The sequence below is a fragment of the Typopeltis vanoorti genome, chromosome 8, assembly GCF_054136105.1.
Source record: "Typopeltis vanoorti isolate ZY-2024b chromosome 8, IOZ_Tvanoo_1.0, whole genome shotgun sequence".
Taxonomy (NCBI): Eukaryota; Metazoa; Arthropoda; class Arachnida; order Uropygi; family Thelyphonidae; genus Typopeltis; species Typopeltis vanoorti.
The window spans coordinates 25353693-25367840 of record NC_143556.1 but is presented as its reverse complement, the minus strand read 5'-3'; the positions used below and the strand labels follow the sequence as shown (position 1 = coordinate 25367840).

The 14148-nt window shown below is 31.9% G+C and overlaps 1 protein-coding gene across 2 annotated transcripts in view; it reads right to left on the bottom strand.

The window, feature by feature from the left end:
- The window catches only part of Dhps (Deoxyhypusine synthase), a 110353-nt gene that overhangs the window by 85944 nt on the left and 10261 nt on the right, over positions 1-14148 (bottom strand). For both annotated transcript variants that reach the window (XM_090396563.1, XM_090396564.1), the window contains exon 2: positions 4762-4965. In XM_090396563.1, the coding sequence (XP_090252689.1) occupies positions 4762-4965 (204 nt within the window). The remainder of the gene's footprint in view (positions 1-4761; positions 4966-14148) is intronic.

Genomic DNA, 14148 nt, shown 5'->3' with positions numbered 1-14148 from the left:
TCAGCTATGGCCATGGATGTCTGTAATTGTCTTCAGGTGAAAAATGAATTTTATCACCCAGCATGAAACAATTGCCCCACTTATTGGAGAGTTATTTATTTTCTAACTTCGCACTGAAACAGTACTACATACTCATAACTTATTTTTAACAGTATTAACAACACTAAATGAACTATTTTATAAAAAAAGATGCTTATTAACTTGTTTATATTTTGCTGAACTTCAAATCAGCATCTTCAGAGCACAACACAGCACGTATATGCGACAATAAGTGAAATAGTTCAAATTGTAACAGACAAAAGATCTAAAGTCCTAATTTAGCCCCCTCTAACATTGTAAAAAAGAAGTATTACAGCTATGTGGGACTCAATCTTAAGATAAGTCTCCCAAATTTTTGGAAAATTAATGCAACCATATTTGTTCAGATTAACCTGAACAAGTGGATGTGATAGAAGGATTCAAAGTTGCAGAAGCATTCAAAGGGGTGATGAAACGTTTTGCTCACCAATGCATACCCAGGCCTGCTGGAGTAGTACTGGGCCATATCGCAAGTGGGACAAATATACTGTTTCTGATGGTTTCTGGCAGGGTCATATTCATTCTAGAATTCAATGCTGATCTAATGGCTGGTTTCTCGTGGAGGTGGTGAAAGTTACTCTGTAGGCATTGTAGTGACAGGTGACAGCATCATCCAAGTCAAGTGGCTTGGATGACTCTGTAGTGGTAGATCCTGAAGTAGCTTGAAAAAGTTCCATGTTTGGCACTTACAGCAGGGTTTTTGTATTATGTAAAAATAATCCAAAAACTCTGCTGCTAAGCAACAAAAAGAACTAAATATAAAATGTAAAAATAACATAAAATATAGAAAAAATAGAAAATTAGCAAAAATAGAATAAAATTCTTAGCCCATCCAGAGTTGGAGGCACTCAATAAAAAAAATATATATACAGGGTGGTTGGAAAAATAATGTTTTTTTTTTTTTCTTTTTATACTTGAAACATTTTAAAGGCTGGCCTGGTTGGCCGAGTGGTTAGCATATCTGCTCTCCAGCCAAAAGACTGCGAGTTCAAATCCTGCCGTGGGCATGGATGTTTGTGATTGTCTGTGAAAATACCTGTGGCTTCGATGCAGTTGAGGTCATTGTAGTTGGTAGATTGAGTAGTGGAGACAAAGAGTTGTAGAGTAGGTGCCCTCCCTCGATGAGTCTTTGGATTCCCTGGAGGTGTCATGTAATAATAATATTTTTGCCGGCCTGGTTGGCCGAGTGGTTAGCGTATCCGCTCTCCAGTCAAAAGGCTGTGGATTCGAATCCAGCCATGGGCATGGATGTTTGTAATTGTCTGTGAAAATACTAGTGGTGGTGGTGCTGGGCAGTAGATGGCATTAGGTAGATGATGATTGTGGTTGGTTGGTAAATTGAGTGGTGAAGGCAGAGAGTTGTAGAGTGTCCTCCCTCGATGAGTCATTGAATTCCCTGGAGGTGTCACACATATATATCCTTATCCCATCCACAGTAAAAATCTACTATAAGTTTGCAAATAACCTTTTGTGGTGGTAGCAACATAAATAAAGATTAGCAAATGTTATATTAAACATTAGATAACGACATATTTTGGTTTCTTTAATAAAGGAACTTAAAAATTTATAAGAAAAATTATCAAGAATTTGTAAACTAAACAAAAATATAAAAGGGTATTTCTTTCAGACCACCTTATATATATGTGTGTATATATATAAATTTTTTTAAAACGTATGACTATAAAGCTAAAAGATAATAAAAATAGAAAAAACTATTTACTACCAAAAAGGCACCAATAGTTTCATCTTTCTAGAAGACTTCATGTGATGCACAACATAGAAGTGAAAAAAATCAATGATACATAAAAACATTACTCGCCATAATATTAACTTAAAACCAGATTGCCTAGCATATGAATTTTTGATCTAATTGCAGTGTTAAGCATGCGAACGATGTGTTTCACATATGCCATAGCTGAATAGTAGAGGGGTAACAATCAGACAGTTTGCAGCTTTGACACAGACAGAGTTGAGAACAATTTCAGTTGAAGCCAAAATTTTTCTTTCAAGCTCATCATTGCATCTATATATGATTTCTGATTTATCCCAGTTCACTAGGTGTGTAGTGAATTGGTTGTCACTGATATCAGCAGAATTAAGTACTTGACAGGATAAAGCAAGGGTTCTGGTTCTATCACATATGATATCTCTAACATGCACTTCTATATGAAACTCAACTGATTTCTATTTGCCTGTAATATGAGGAATTCCAGCCACCCCAACATAGTATACATTTGGATACTTTAAGTTGTGGTGTTTTGGTCTTACCAAGATCAAAGTTTAATTATGGGAATGATTGAAGTATGGATCTTATATTTCTTGAGAACTTTTGCCAACTTGGTTGAAATGAAGCTGATATAAGAAAGAGAAATAAAACCTTTCGCATCATGATTACCTTCAATATGGCATGCAGGTGGATTAAACAGGAAGTCAGAAATAGTTTATTTACAATAGCCTATTCTAAAAACTTGATAAAAGCAACTTTAATTCTTTAGTGATCTCTTCTTCATTGCTGATGACAGTATGCACATGGATTCCCAAAGTAGAAATGACCAAGCTTGTTGGGTGGGTGATGATGAGACTAAGCATGATGATTCTTGTGGAAAGGCTTAGAAGTTGGTTATACATTCTTACTAAATAGCTTAAGGAAATTACAACGTACAATAGAATATACGTTAAAATAAATTTTAATACTCTTCCAATATTTCGGCAACGTCACATTGCCATTTTCACAGGAACTTAAAAAAACAAGACACGTGCACGCAAGCACAACACACAGTAAATGAGGATGAAGCAGGAAGCTATTCTTTTTCCTAAAAGTCCTGATGGTGCCCCCCAGCAGGCAATGTTGGTATTCTTGGTCGAACAATCATTGGAATGGAAGGCAAACTTATTTTGAACAAGCTTTCAACAGTATAAACAAATCTTCCCTATGGAAATTGCTTAGAAATTATGGACTCCCAGAAAAAATAATAAGAATAATTAAACAAATGTATGAAGATTTTGAAATTAAAGTAATACATGGAAATACCCTCTCAGAACCATTTAAAACAAAGACAGAAGTAAGGCAAGGTTGTATACTCTCCCCTACTATGTTTTTAATTGTCGTAGACTGGGTGATGAGAAAAGTATCTCATGGAAATACAGGATTACAATGGTTACTTCAAAAATAACTCCACGATCTAGATTTTGCAGATGATATCTGCTTACTTTCACACAAGCATAAAACAAAAAACAACAACACTTGTAGAAACAGCCAAAAGAGTTGGTCTTAGGATAAATAAAAATAAAACAATGTTGATGAAAATAAATGCAAAACAAAATAAACAAATAACAATAGAAGAAATACCGCTTAAAGAAGTAGAACATCTCATATACCTTGGTTCAACAGAATCAATAAAAGGAGGAACTACTGAAGATATAAATAGAAGGAAACAGGAAACAGCTGACTTATTCAACTTTCAACCAACTTAGAAATATTTGGAAAAACAAGAATTTGTCTATAAAAACTAAAATGAGAATATTTAACTCAAATGTAAAGGCAATACTAATGTAAGGATCAGAAACTTGGATGTTAAATAAAAAGATAGTTAACAGTGCTCAGGTCTTCCTAAAGAAGTGTTTAAGAATGATACTGGGAATATATTGGCCAAAACAAATATCAAATGAAGAACTATGGCAGAGAACAAACCAGAAACCCATGTTGCAATGGATACGTGAAAGGAAATGGCGATGGTTGGGGCATGTGTTGAGGAAGAAGATAAAATAATAGTAAAACAGGCTCTAGATTGAAACCCACAGGGTAAAAGAAGACGAGGAAGGCCAAGAGAAACATGGAAAAGAACAATACTAAAAGAAATAACAAATATTAATAAAAACTGGAACCAAATAAAAGCAGAAGCAAAAAACAGAGTCCAGTGGAAAATAGTGGTGGAAGACCTATGCTCCCAGGTGGAGTGAAGAGGATTAAGTAAGTATCTACAGTGAGGTAGAAGCCCCCTTGTAATGCGAGGCACCCTATGTTATTATAGCTTCTCTAGGTTATGCATGTAAATCTGGGCCTGATGTCACACTTTCATTGTTTGTGAAAATTTATCACCAGAATAAAATATAAACATAAACACTAAACTTGAATGACCCTGATGATTTCAAAAGGTTTCTCTTGATACACATCAAGAGAAACTAAGGATAGAACAGTAATTACACCAACACTTGTTTAAGGTCCTGATGTCACACTTTCATTGTTTGTGAAAATTTATCACCAGAGTGAAATATAAACAATGAAAGTGCGACATTTAAATTTGCATGACCCCTGATGATTTCAAGTAATCTCTCTTGATATACATCAAGAGAAACTAAGGAGAACAGTAATTACACCAACATTTATTAAAAGTTCATTCTAGATGCCACTATTAATCATGAAATGTGATGATGCAATAATTAAATTTACTTAATTATTGTATCATCACATTCTTAATGTAATTAAATTAATTACATTAATGTAATAAATCACTGTGATACTTCAGCCACTCTACTATTTTTGTTAAAATGGAGTGGAATATCTTTCAAGAGAACTTAACTAAGAAGTTAATCACATAACAGATGTGTAAATGATAAAAGATGTGATTTCTTGAAAAATGTCTTAAGCAGATTTTATTGTATGTATAATTACTATTTAATTACCATTCTGTTGATTTCTTCAATGGCAAGACCAAAGTTTGTGGCCTGGAATCCTGATGTTCTAAAAGACTCTAACAATGCATGGTAGTGAACACCCTTGTTAAAATCATAGCCTTGAACTGGAATTTGTACATTAGGAAGGTCTCTAGTTTTTACAAGAACAGCATCAATGGCTAGTGGTGGTACTTCTTTGGAAATATCCATTGTCTGAAATGAGAACAGTAAGTTATTTTTTTTAATGAATATTTAGATTTAGATTATTAAAATTACAGTAATATATCATTTATATGACCTTCAAAACAACAATCCACGTTTTGAAGTCAATGTCCTACCATGTGTCCTCATGGTAGGACACAATGTAATTGTACTTTATTTAATCGACTCTTCAATTATCAGAACTGTCCATGACACATTATAAACTTCTATTAAGCAAAATATTTTCTTATCATGAATTATGTTCATACAGCTGTCTAGAGCCTCACAGAGGTATACAAAAATAATGAGATTATGCATTGGGACTCAATTGTGCTTTTAAGTCGCTCGTTGGTAGTTCATACTTTGAGTCATGAGGTTAAGAGCTCATGGACTATTAGAAGAATGACTAGCCAAGTACTGGCCAATCTACAAAACACAGCATATTTCAGAAGCAATACAGGTGACTGACAACCTTTCTTCTTGGCTGGAATTAGGAAACTTTATGAGGTCAGAGACATAACAGCAAAAATTCTGAAGCTAAATTATGGTATTTCATTAGAAAAAATAAAACTTATATGTGTGAATATCTGCATGCTACTTGGATAGTTTACTAGTGAACAGACAGAAAACTTATGATAAGAGCAATTTTAAGGCTCATAACTATCGTTAAATTATTTTGCTATAATATAATCAATATCTGTTTGGTAAGTGCTTTCTTTATATCATATCAAAATAATTTAATGATAGTTATGAGACTTAAAATTGCTCTTATAAGTTTTCTGTCTGTTCACTAGTAAATTATCCAAGTGGCATGCAGATATTCACACATGTAAGTTTTATTTTTCCTAATGAAATACCATAATGTATTTCATAAAATGGAATATTTTATAATATTTTATAAATACCATAATTTTTCCTAATGAAATACCAAAGAACTATACTCAACATTCCTGTGAAGGAATGTTGAGTATAGTTCTTTGATTAAAGAAAGGAGATAAATGGGACTGAAGGTATGTGTATGGGGGGGGGGGAGCCAAAAAAAAGGTAATGCACCAATATTTAAAGAAAATTTGGAAGGGGAAAGTGGGAAGAAGTATGGTAGTAGGTTAGTGTATAGAAAAGCAGCAGCCGCCTAGACAGATTGCCATTATCTCAAGAATAGGGCACAACAAAGGAGAGGTCTTATGTCGTGTGCAGCTATGATACATGTGAAAAATACCTGGCAAAAATATGAGCTGGGGGAGGAAAAAAATTTAATAACCATCTCTGCTATTAATATGTACTTGAAATGAAAATAATAAATCAATTAAAAACTGTTAATTGTTAAAAATTAAGTTTTATTAATAAAAATTTTTAGCAGTAATTACATGGATATACCCTAAATAGCCAAATTACTAGGATATCCAATCTTTTACCTAAGTTTGCACATGAAGTATCATCACAACTATATATATCTACATATAGTTGTGATGATACTTCATGTTTTATAAATATATAAAATTAAGCAAAACAGAATATTTTATAAATTTTATAGAAAATAGATATTTTATAAATATATAAAATTAAGAAATCCAGAAAAATATTCTTAGCCAAATCATGGTACAGTTGTACTATCAGTTTAGAAAACCTTTTGTGGGTGGAAGCCACTTAAAAAGTAACCTACTTGTATATGTAAGTAGATGACTTCACATCTATTTGTCTTAGTATTTCAGGCAAAGAAATTTGATGACATATGTTTCCACATATATAGTTAGCCTAGTTGTAAAGATGCTTCGACAGCAAAGTTTGTTTGCTCATGCTTCCGTAGGAGATTAAAACAAAAATATAATTTTTGTTCAGTATAATCTGCTTTGTAACAAAGCAAAGAAAACTTTCCACTAGAGCATCTAAGAAATACAGAAAATGATTGAACATTGTATGCACCACTTTTTGCTTATATATCAGAGCATTCAGTCAATATAATAAATTTCCACATACTTCTGAAACGTTTCATGAACAAGTAACCTCAATTCTTCATGAAATACTGTCTGGAGTTTTGCCAGTGACATTAGCCCATTAGGTATGTAAAATTTTAATTGATGAGTTATATTCTTCATGTTAAGTTCAGGTGCTTAAGCTGGATAGCTAGCAGGAGATCACATGTTGGAAGTTTTTCCACTTGTTTATACTATAAATTAAAGATGCTAAGAGATTATATTCTTGGTTTAATCCTTTATCCACATGTAAGCAAACAAAGTTTGTGCCTGAAGTAACTTCAAGACTAGGCAACTTATATATAGAAACTAATGACTTTCACATCACTTGCCTCTGCAGTGACTCTTTCCATGAAGAGTCACTGCAGAAGTCATATTTCCATATACAAGTAGCCAAAAGGCGACCCTTCCCATAATGCATAGCATTATACATATCTGTAAGGATGTGTGCTTTGCATTATGGGATACTAAGGCAAGTGAAGTCATTAGCTTCTATATATGAGTTGCCTAGTCCTGGAGTTACTTCAGCCGCAAACTTTGTTCGCTTACCTTTCCTTTAGTGTTACATAGTGATCAGCATTCATTTTAGACAAATTATGGTTTCTACAACTGTGTTAGAAATAATTATTTTAATTTCCTGACGTCCTTCATATTAAGATCATCATCTGGAGTGTGCACACATATATATATATAGAGAGAGAGACAAGCTATATTACATTTCACACAGTATGCTGGAGATAATGATTTGATCAACGGTCAGCCTGACATCCAGTGAAAATAAAATAAAATAGCCACATCAAAGCTATATTCTATTTAAGAAAACATCAGAGAACCATTCTTTCATATAGACAGTTTTATTACAGTAAAGATGATATCCTAATTTAACATGACAATTGTTATATTAGATGTGGCGTTTGCACACCACAGCGCTTGGCCGCATGAAGGAAGACTTGGTTTCGAGTCTAGTCGCCGACTAGAGGAAATTTTTCTAAGCCTTTTTTCAACTGGTTCCCGAGTTAGTCGATCTCTGGCATAGGCAAGCGGGTTTTTCCTCCTGGAAACTTGGGTTTTTCGTCCCGTAAATTCAAGAAAATCAACCGTAGAACCCACATTATTTCAGACATTAAATATATTGTGTTAGGGTTAGGGACCACGAGATGGTGGCACATTTGAGCCGTCTCTCTTCACTGTCTACTGCTTAATTAGTGATAGCCTCGGGCCATCTATCTCTGATTGGTACCAGTGGAGATTGAACTGCCCACTCAGTCTCCTAAAGTTAGATAAAGCTAAATGGCCTTGCCTATTCCCCGTATATGGGAATAAAAAGGCGTTAGCTGATTCAAGATTCTGGATTACCTATGGTCATCATCATCATGCATATCAAGGATTTAGGCCTAGCATGGCCTGTTCCGGCTTTAGAAGTCATCATTGAATCGTTTAAGAGGACGTCCTGGTTTTCTTTTTCCTAATGGCTTGTACTTTAAGGCTTGTTTTAGTAATCTTTCTGTTTTCATTCTTTGAAAGTGTTGTATCCATTTATGTTTATATTTTTTAATTTTTTATATTACTGGTTCTTGGTTTAATTCTTTCATAATTTCTTCGTTTCTTTTGTGATCAAATAGGGTATACTTTGCAGTTTTTCTCATAAACTTCATTTCTGCTGTTGTTAATCTTTGTCTTTTTTGTTTTATTGTCCAGATTTCGCTTCCATACATTAAGACTGGTAGGGCTAATGTATTGTATACTTTTAGTCTGGTTTGTTTTTGAACTAGGTTTGGTTTAAATATAGAGTTAATTACACCTGTTATTTTTAAATATTTTGCAATTTTTACGTTTATATTTTTTCATTTTCATATGTGATCATACATCCTAGGTAATTAAATGAATTCACCTGTTCTAAGATCTTGTTATCTATTACTATTTTTGTTCTTGCTGGATCTTATCCTTTAAAGGCCATAGTTTTTGATTTTTTTGTTGATATTATCATACTATAATCTTTGGTTATCTCATTTAGATCTAAAATAGCTTTCTGTAGTTTATCTTCAAAACTTGTAATTATTATTTGGTCGTCGGCAAAGAGGAGTGTGTTTAAGTTTACTGCAGAAGAAAGTTTAATTCCTTGATGTAAATTTTTATTCCATTTTATTGTTATTTCATTTAAGTAGATATTAAAAAGAGTTGCTGTGAGGGGACATCCCTGTCAGACCCCTTAGTTTATCTCATTCGTATATGATAGCTCGTGATTTAATCTGATTTGTATTTGATTATTTTCATATATACTTGTGATAGCTTTTAGGATATTATTTGGTATTTGTCTTTCTTTTAATATGTTAAATAATATGTTTCTTTTAACTTTGTCAAATGCTTTTTCAAAGTCAATAAATGCAATATTTGTTTCTAAATTGTATTCTCTTCTTTTCTCTATTATTAATTTTAGGCAAAATGCCAGGTCAATACATGATCGTCCTTTTCTAAATCCATTCTGTATTTCTAAAATAAAGTTTTCAGAATATTTCATTAGTTTGCTATTTAAGATTCTGCTATATATTTTGTAACAGGAATTTAGTATACTGATACCTCTATAGTTTTTAGGGTCATCTCTAATACCTTTTTTAAAGATAGGAATCACAATTGCTTTTTTTCATTCTATTGGGGGGATACCAGTTGAATAAATTTTATTTAAAAATAATAAGTCTTTCTTTGAATCTAGTTCCTGCATATTTATATAGTTCTGAACCTAGTTTATCTTCTCCAGGTGATTTTCCATTTCTTGTTTCTTTCAGGCTGATTTCTAATTCTTCTTTAGTTATTTCCTTTTCATTTTCCTTAATTGTTTGCCAACTGTCTTTTTTAAAATATTTGTCTGTCCACAATTCTGTGTAGTAATTTAGAAATTCTTCTAATTTCAATTCAGTGTTTAATTTTATATTTTCTTTGGTATCTGCATTTAAGTGTTTCAAAATTTTATATACATTGGGTCTCATTTTATATAAATCATGTTCTAAATTAGAAACAAATTTGTTCCATGATTCTCTATGTCATTTTCTGACTTCTCTTTTAGCTATGGCTCTTATTCTTTTATATTCTATTTCATCTTCTAACATCTGCTTAACCATTTGTGATAGGCTGCTTTTTTCTTTTTGATTATTTCTTTGATTGTATCATCACAGATCTTCAGTTTTTCCCTTCTATTGAATTTTTTGGTCTTTCCTAAGCTTTCATTTGCTGCTGCATTTAGTATTATTTTTATATGTGTCATTCAATAGTCTAGTTTTATAAACAAATGTTTCAATTTTTCTTTCTGTTCTTGTTACTTGTAGCCATTTAGGTGGTAATCTTAATTTTATTTTAACAAGTGGTCACTGGTTATTTCATATCCTCTGTGAACTCTAACATCTAGTGAAAATTTTGATGTCTTTTCATTTAGTATAAAGTAATCTAATATTGATTTCCATCCTCTTGCTGCCCAAGTATATTTATGTATGTCTTTATGTTTATAGAAGGAATTCATTATTTTTAGGTTATTATAAACTACAAAGTCAATCAATTTTTTACCATTCCTGTTTAGCGTATGATCTCCATGTATTCCTATATTATTATTAATTTTTGTGTTTCCAATTCTTGCATTTAAGTCTCCTGCTGAAATTATGTAATCATTTTTATTTATGTTATTACATATGTTTTGTAGCTGATTATAAAAACCATTATTATCCTGTTCTCTTCCTTCTTCTGGGGCATATAAACCAATTATTGTTAAATAGCCTCTATCTGTTTTTATTCTAGTTCTATTATTCTTTCATTCCATAATTTATAATGTTTTAACTGTTATGAAAGGGAGTTATGAATCCAAATCATGACTCCTGCTTGTGCTCTTTGGTCTCTGTTGACTCCATTGTATATCACATAAAAATTTTCAGTTCTCATAGTTCCTTTCAATTTCTTTTTTGTTTCAGTGATCTGCTATTTTAAAATTCTTTCATTTAATAATTGGTCTAATTCTATTTCTTTATATGCTATTCCTCTTACATTCCAGTTTGCTATGTATAATATATTTTGTTGTATCCATTTTTGTTTTACCTTTTCCATTCCAGAGTTGTTTCCTATAGATTCAATCCGATTATCTTTTTCTGTCAGCTTACAAGTATGGTTATGCTCTCCATGTCAGGGGACTAGCCTGATGATGGAATAGTTCAGTGGTAGGGCTGCTACCTTAAGGCTTCTGAACTAGCCTTCTTCTGAATTTGAACCCATAGGAGGAATAGGGTATATTGAAGGGGGGGGGAAGAGTAGATTATACAGGAATTATAGTAAGATTTATAGAGAAGGCATAGTTGTAAGGCCAGAAATGAAAAGACCTCATGGCCCTCGAGTACTATAATAGCATAGGGGTCATAAAATAAGAAGAGCAGGCTGATAAGGCCTTATAGGAAAGATTAAAATAAGTGGGTCTTCTTCAAAGTAGTAGAAGGAGAGGATAGATCCAGCTAGGGGTTCCATGGGAGTGCCGCTTCCCTTACAATCAAGATGATTGCCCCTTATGGCCCTGTCGGTCCACGAGTCCTTATTCAGTATATTCGGACCATCCCACCATACACACCATACATTGTAAAACCTCTTACCTGCAAATGATTTATTTTGGCACATGAAAACAAAAAAAACATATTCGAAATATAACAGGTTAACATAACATTTACTGAACACAAAACAAAAGTATTAAATAATTAAAATAAATAAATATTTAACGCCAACAAAAGTAACCTGGCTCACCAACTAGCACACAAAAACTATTTACAATTAATTATTGTTTGAAGTAATAAAAAAAAATTAATTTAAGCACATAAAAAAATAAATAGGTTTACTATTTAGGGGCCTAGTTTTACTAACACGTATACTGCTTAATATGTATTTATTTAAATATGCATTTTTTTTTTTTTTTTATTTTGCTATGTCATTAATCATTTCCGAAAAATTACAATTTTTGGCAATTTCCTTTTCGATGCTTAATATAGCAAGTGCATTTAAGCATTCTTTGCACATACTTGACCGAAGATAATTCTTTATCAATTTTAATTTGCTAAAAGAATACTCTGCACTTGCTATAGTAACTGGTAACGTAAATAAAATTTTCAATACAGTTAGCAGATTTGGAAATAGTTCATTATAACTATTATTTAATATATATTGCAATATGTCTTTGCGCGTTATTTACATTTTTTTGGTCCAAGATCAATTCTCGTAACAAATCAATTTTCTGGATTAAAATAGGCAAGGCATTTACATCTTTACTATAGTATTTTACAAAATCCCTTGAGCAGTTTCCTTGTTCATTTTTTTTCTAATGTTTTTATATCAGTAATTAATTTAAAATAAGAAATAACATTGGGTATATTTTTAAATCTATCTATTTGTACAATAACAGTATCAATCACAATGTTGAAAAAGTGACATCTAAATTCCTCTACCGGGTTTAGTAAAACTTCATCTTCTGCTAGTTCGAAAAATAATCTATTTCTTTTTCGAATTCTTTTTCCAGGAAAGTCTTCAGAAATATTCAAGTTTCGTGCTATCATTTTTGCATCGTCTAAAAATGTGTTAAATTTTGGATTTCATTTTTAATTTTATTCACTAAATTAAAAGCAGAGTCAAGAACAATTGTTTTTGCTTGAAATAGTTTGTTGATACTATTAATTTTTGACAATATTGTAAACCACACCAATAAGTTTAAAATAAATGGCATTTCTTGTAATGAATCTAGTAGACTTTTAACTTTGGATACTGCTGTGTTATCGTTAATTGCACCAATAAATTCTTCTAAGGCATTATAAGTTTATTCAAACTGTGTATATATACACTGCTTTGACTGTGTCTACTTTGAATTCCCATCGAGAATCGCATAATGGTTTAAGCATAAGATTTAAATGCTTTTGTATAATTTCCCACTTTTTTGTAGATGCAGAAAATACGCAGTATAAACATTGCAATATTCCAAAATTTTTTTACAATATATACTACTGGAAGCAGCATCACAAATTATCAAATTAAAAGAATGTGATAAGCAAGGTATACATAAATTGCAAGAGGATTTAAACTAATTATTCTAGATTGTATGCATTTATATGTTCCCTTCATATTGCTACTGTTATCGCTGCTTCCCTCTACAATCCACAATATCTAAATCAAGCTCATCTATTCTTTTTAAAAGTGAATTTGCTAGTCCTTCACCAGTCACATCAGTTACTTCAATAAATCCTATAAATGACTCATTTACAATTAATTTTTTTGTCTACGAAATTTACGTATCTAATAATTATTGAAGTTTGCTCCTTGTGAGAAACATCAGGAGTACACTCCATTTGGATACTGTAATACATGGCTGCTTTTATATCGTCTTTAATTTTATTAAGGACTTCATTATCTAATGCAGCAATAATTTCCTCTTGATATCTGTGCACCAAATGATGCACAATTCTTTTTTTTCGTATTTTTAATTCTGTTTACATGATCCATTAGCACAAGATCATATTTATTTAATAACTCTATTAAACTTAAAAAATTTCCATTATTCGGCATACGTATTGTTTCATGGGATCCTCGAAATGACAGATTATTACTTGCTAAAAATAGAATTACATCTACAATTCTTTGGTGAATAGTAATTTTAGATGTTCTGTTTCTTTATTTATATTAATTTGATTTGTTCTGTCAACAGTCGAACATAAATTAAGCCTTTTTAATAATTCTTGCCAAGCAATAAAAGAATTAAAGTGGCCAACAGAAAGCTCATGATCTCAAATCACAGATGACAGTTTTCTCCATTTATTAAAACCATATATAAATCGTGTTGATTGATCTTTTCCTCTTCTTTTGGAAAATAATACATAACAAAAGCAAAATACTGAGTCTTGAGCTTTTGAGTAAACTAACCAGCTGCCAAGCTGAGTTTTCACCATTTGGCATTTTTTTTAAATAGTACGATGTAGAAAATGATCTACCTTCAACATTCTTAACAAATGTGTCTTGATGATGTTGTTTAGGTCCGGTTTTAACACAAAATAATCAAAATTTATCAGTTATAATATTCGGCCACAAACTTGGATCCTTTATATTCACTTGATCACCATCGTTATTATTGTTTTCATTATTTCCTGTATCCAAAACGTTTGTATAATCAGACGTGTCTTTTTCGACGAATCCCACAGTTTCTACATTTTCGTTGAAAAGC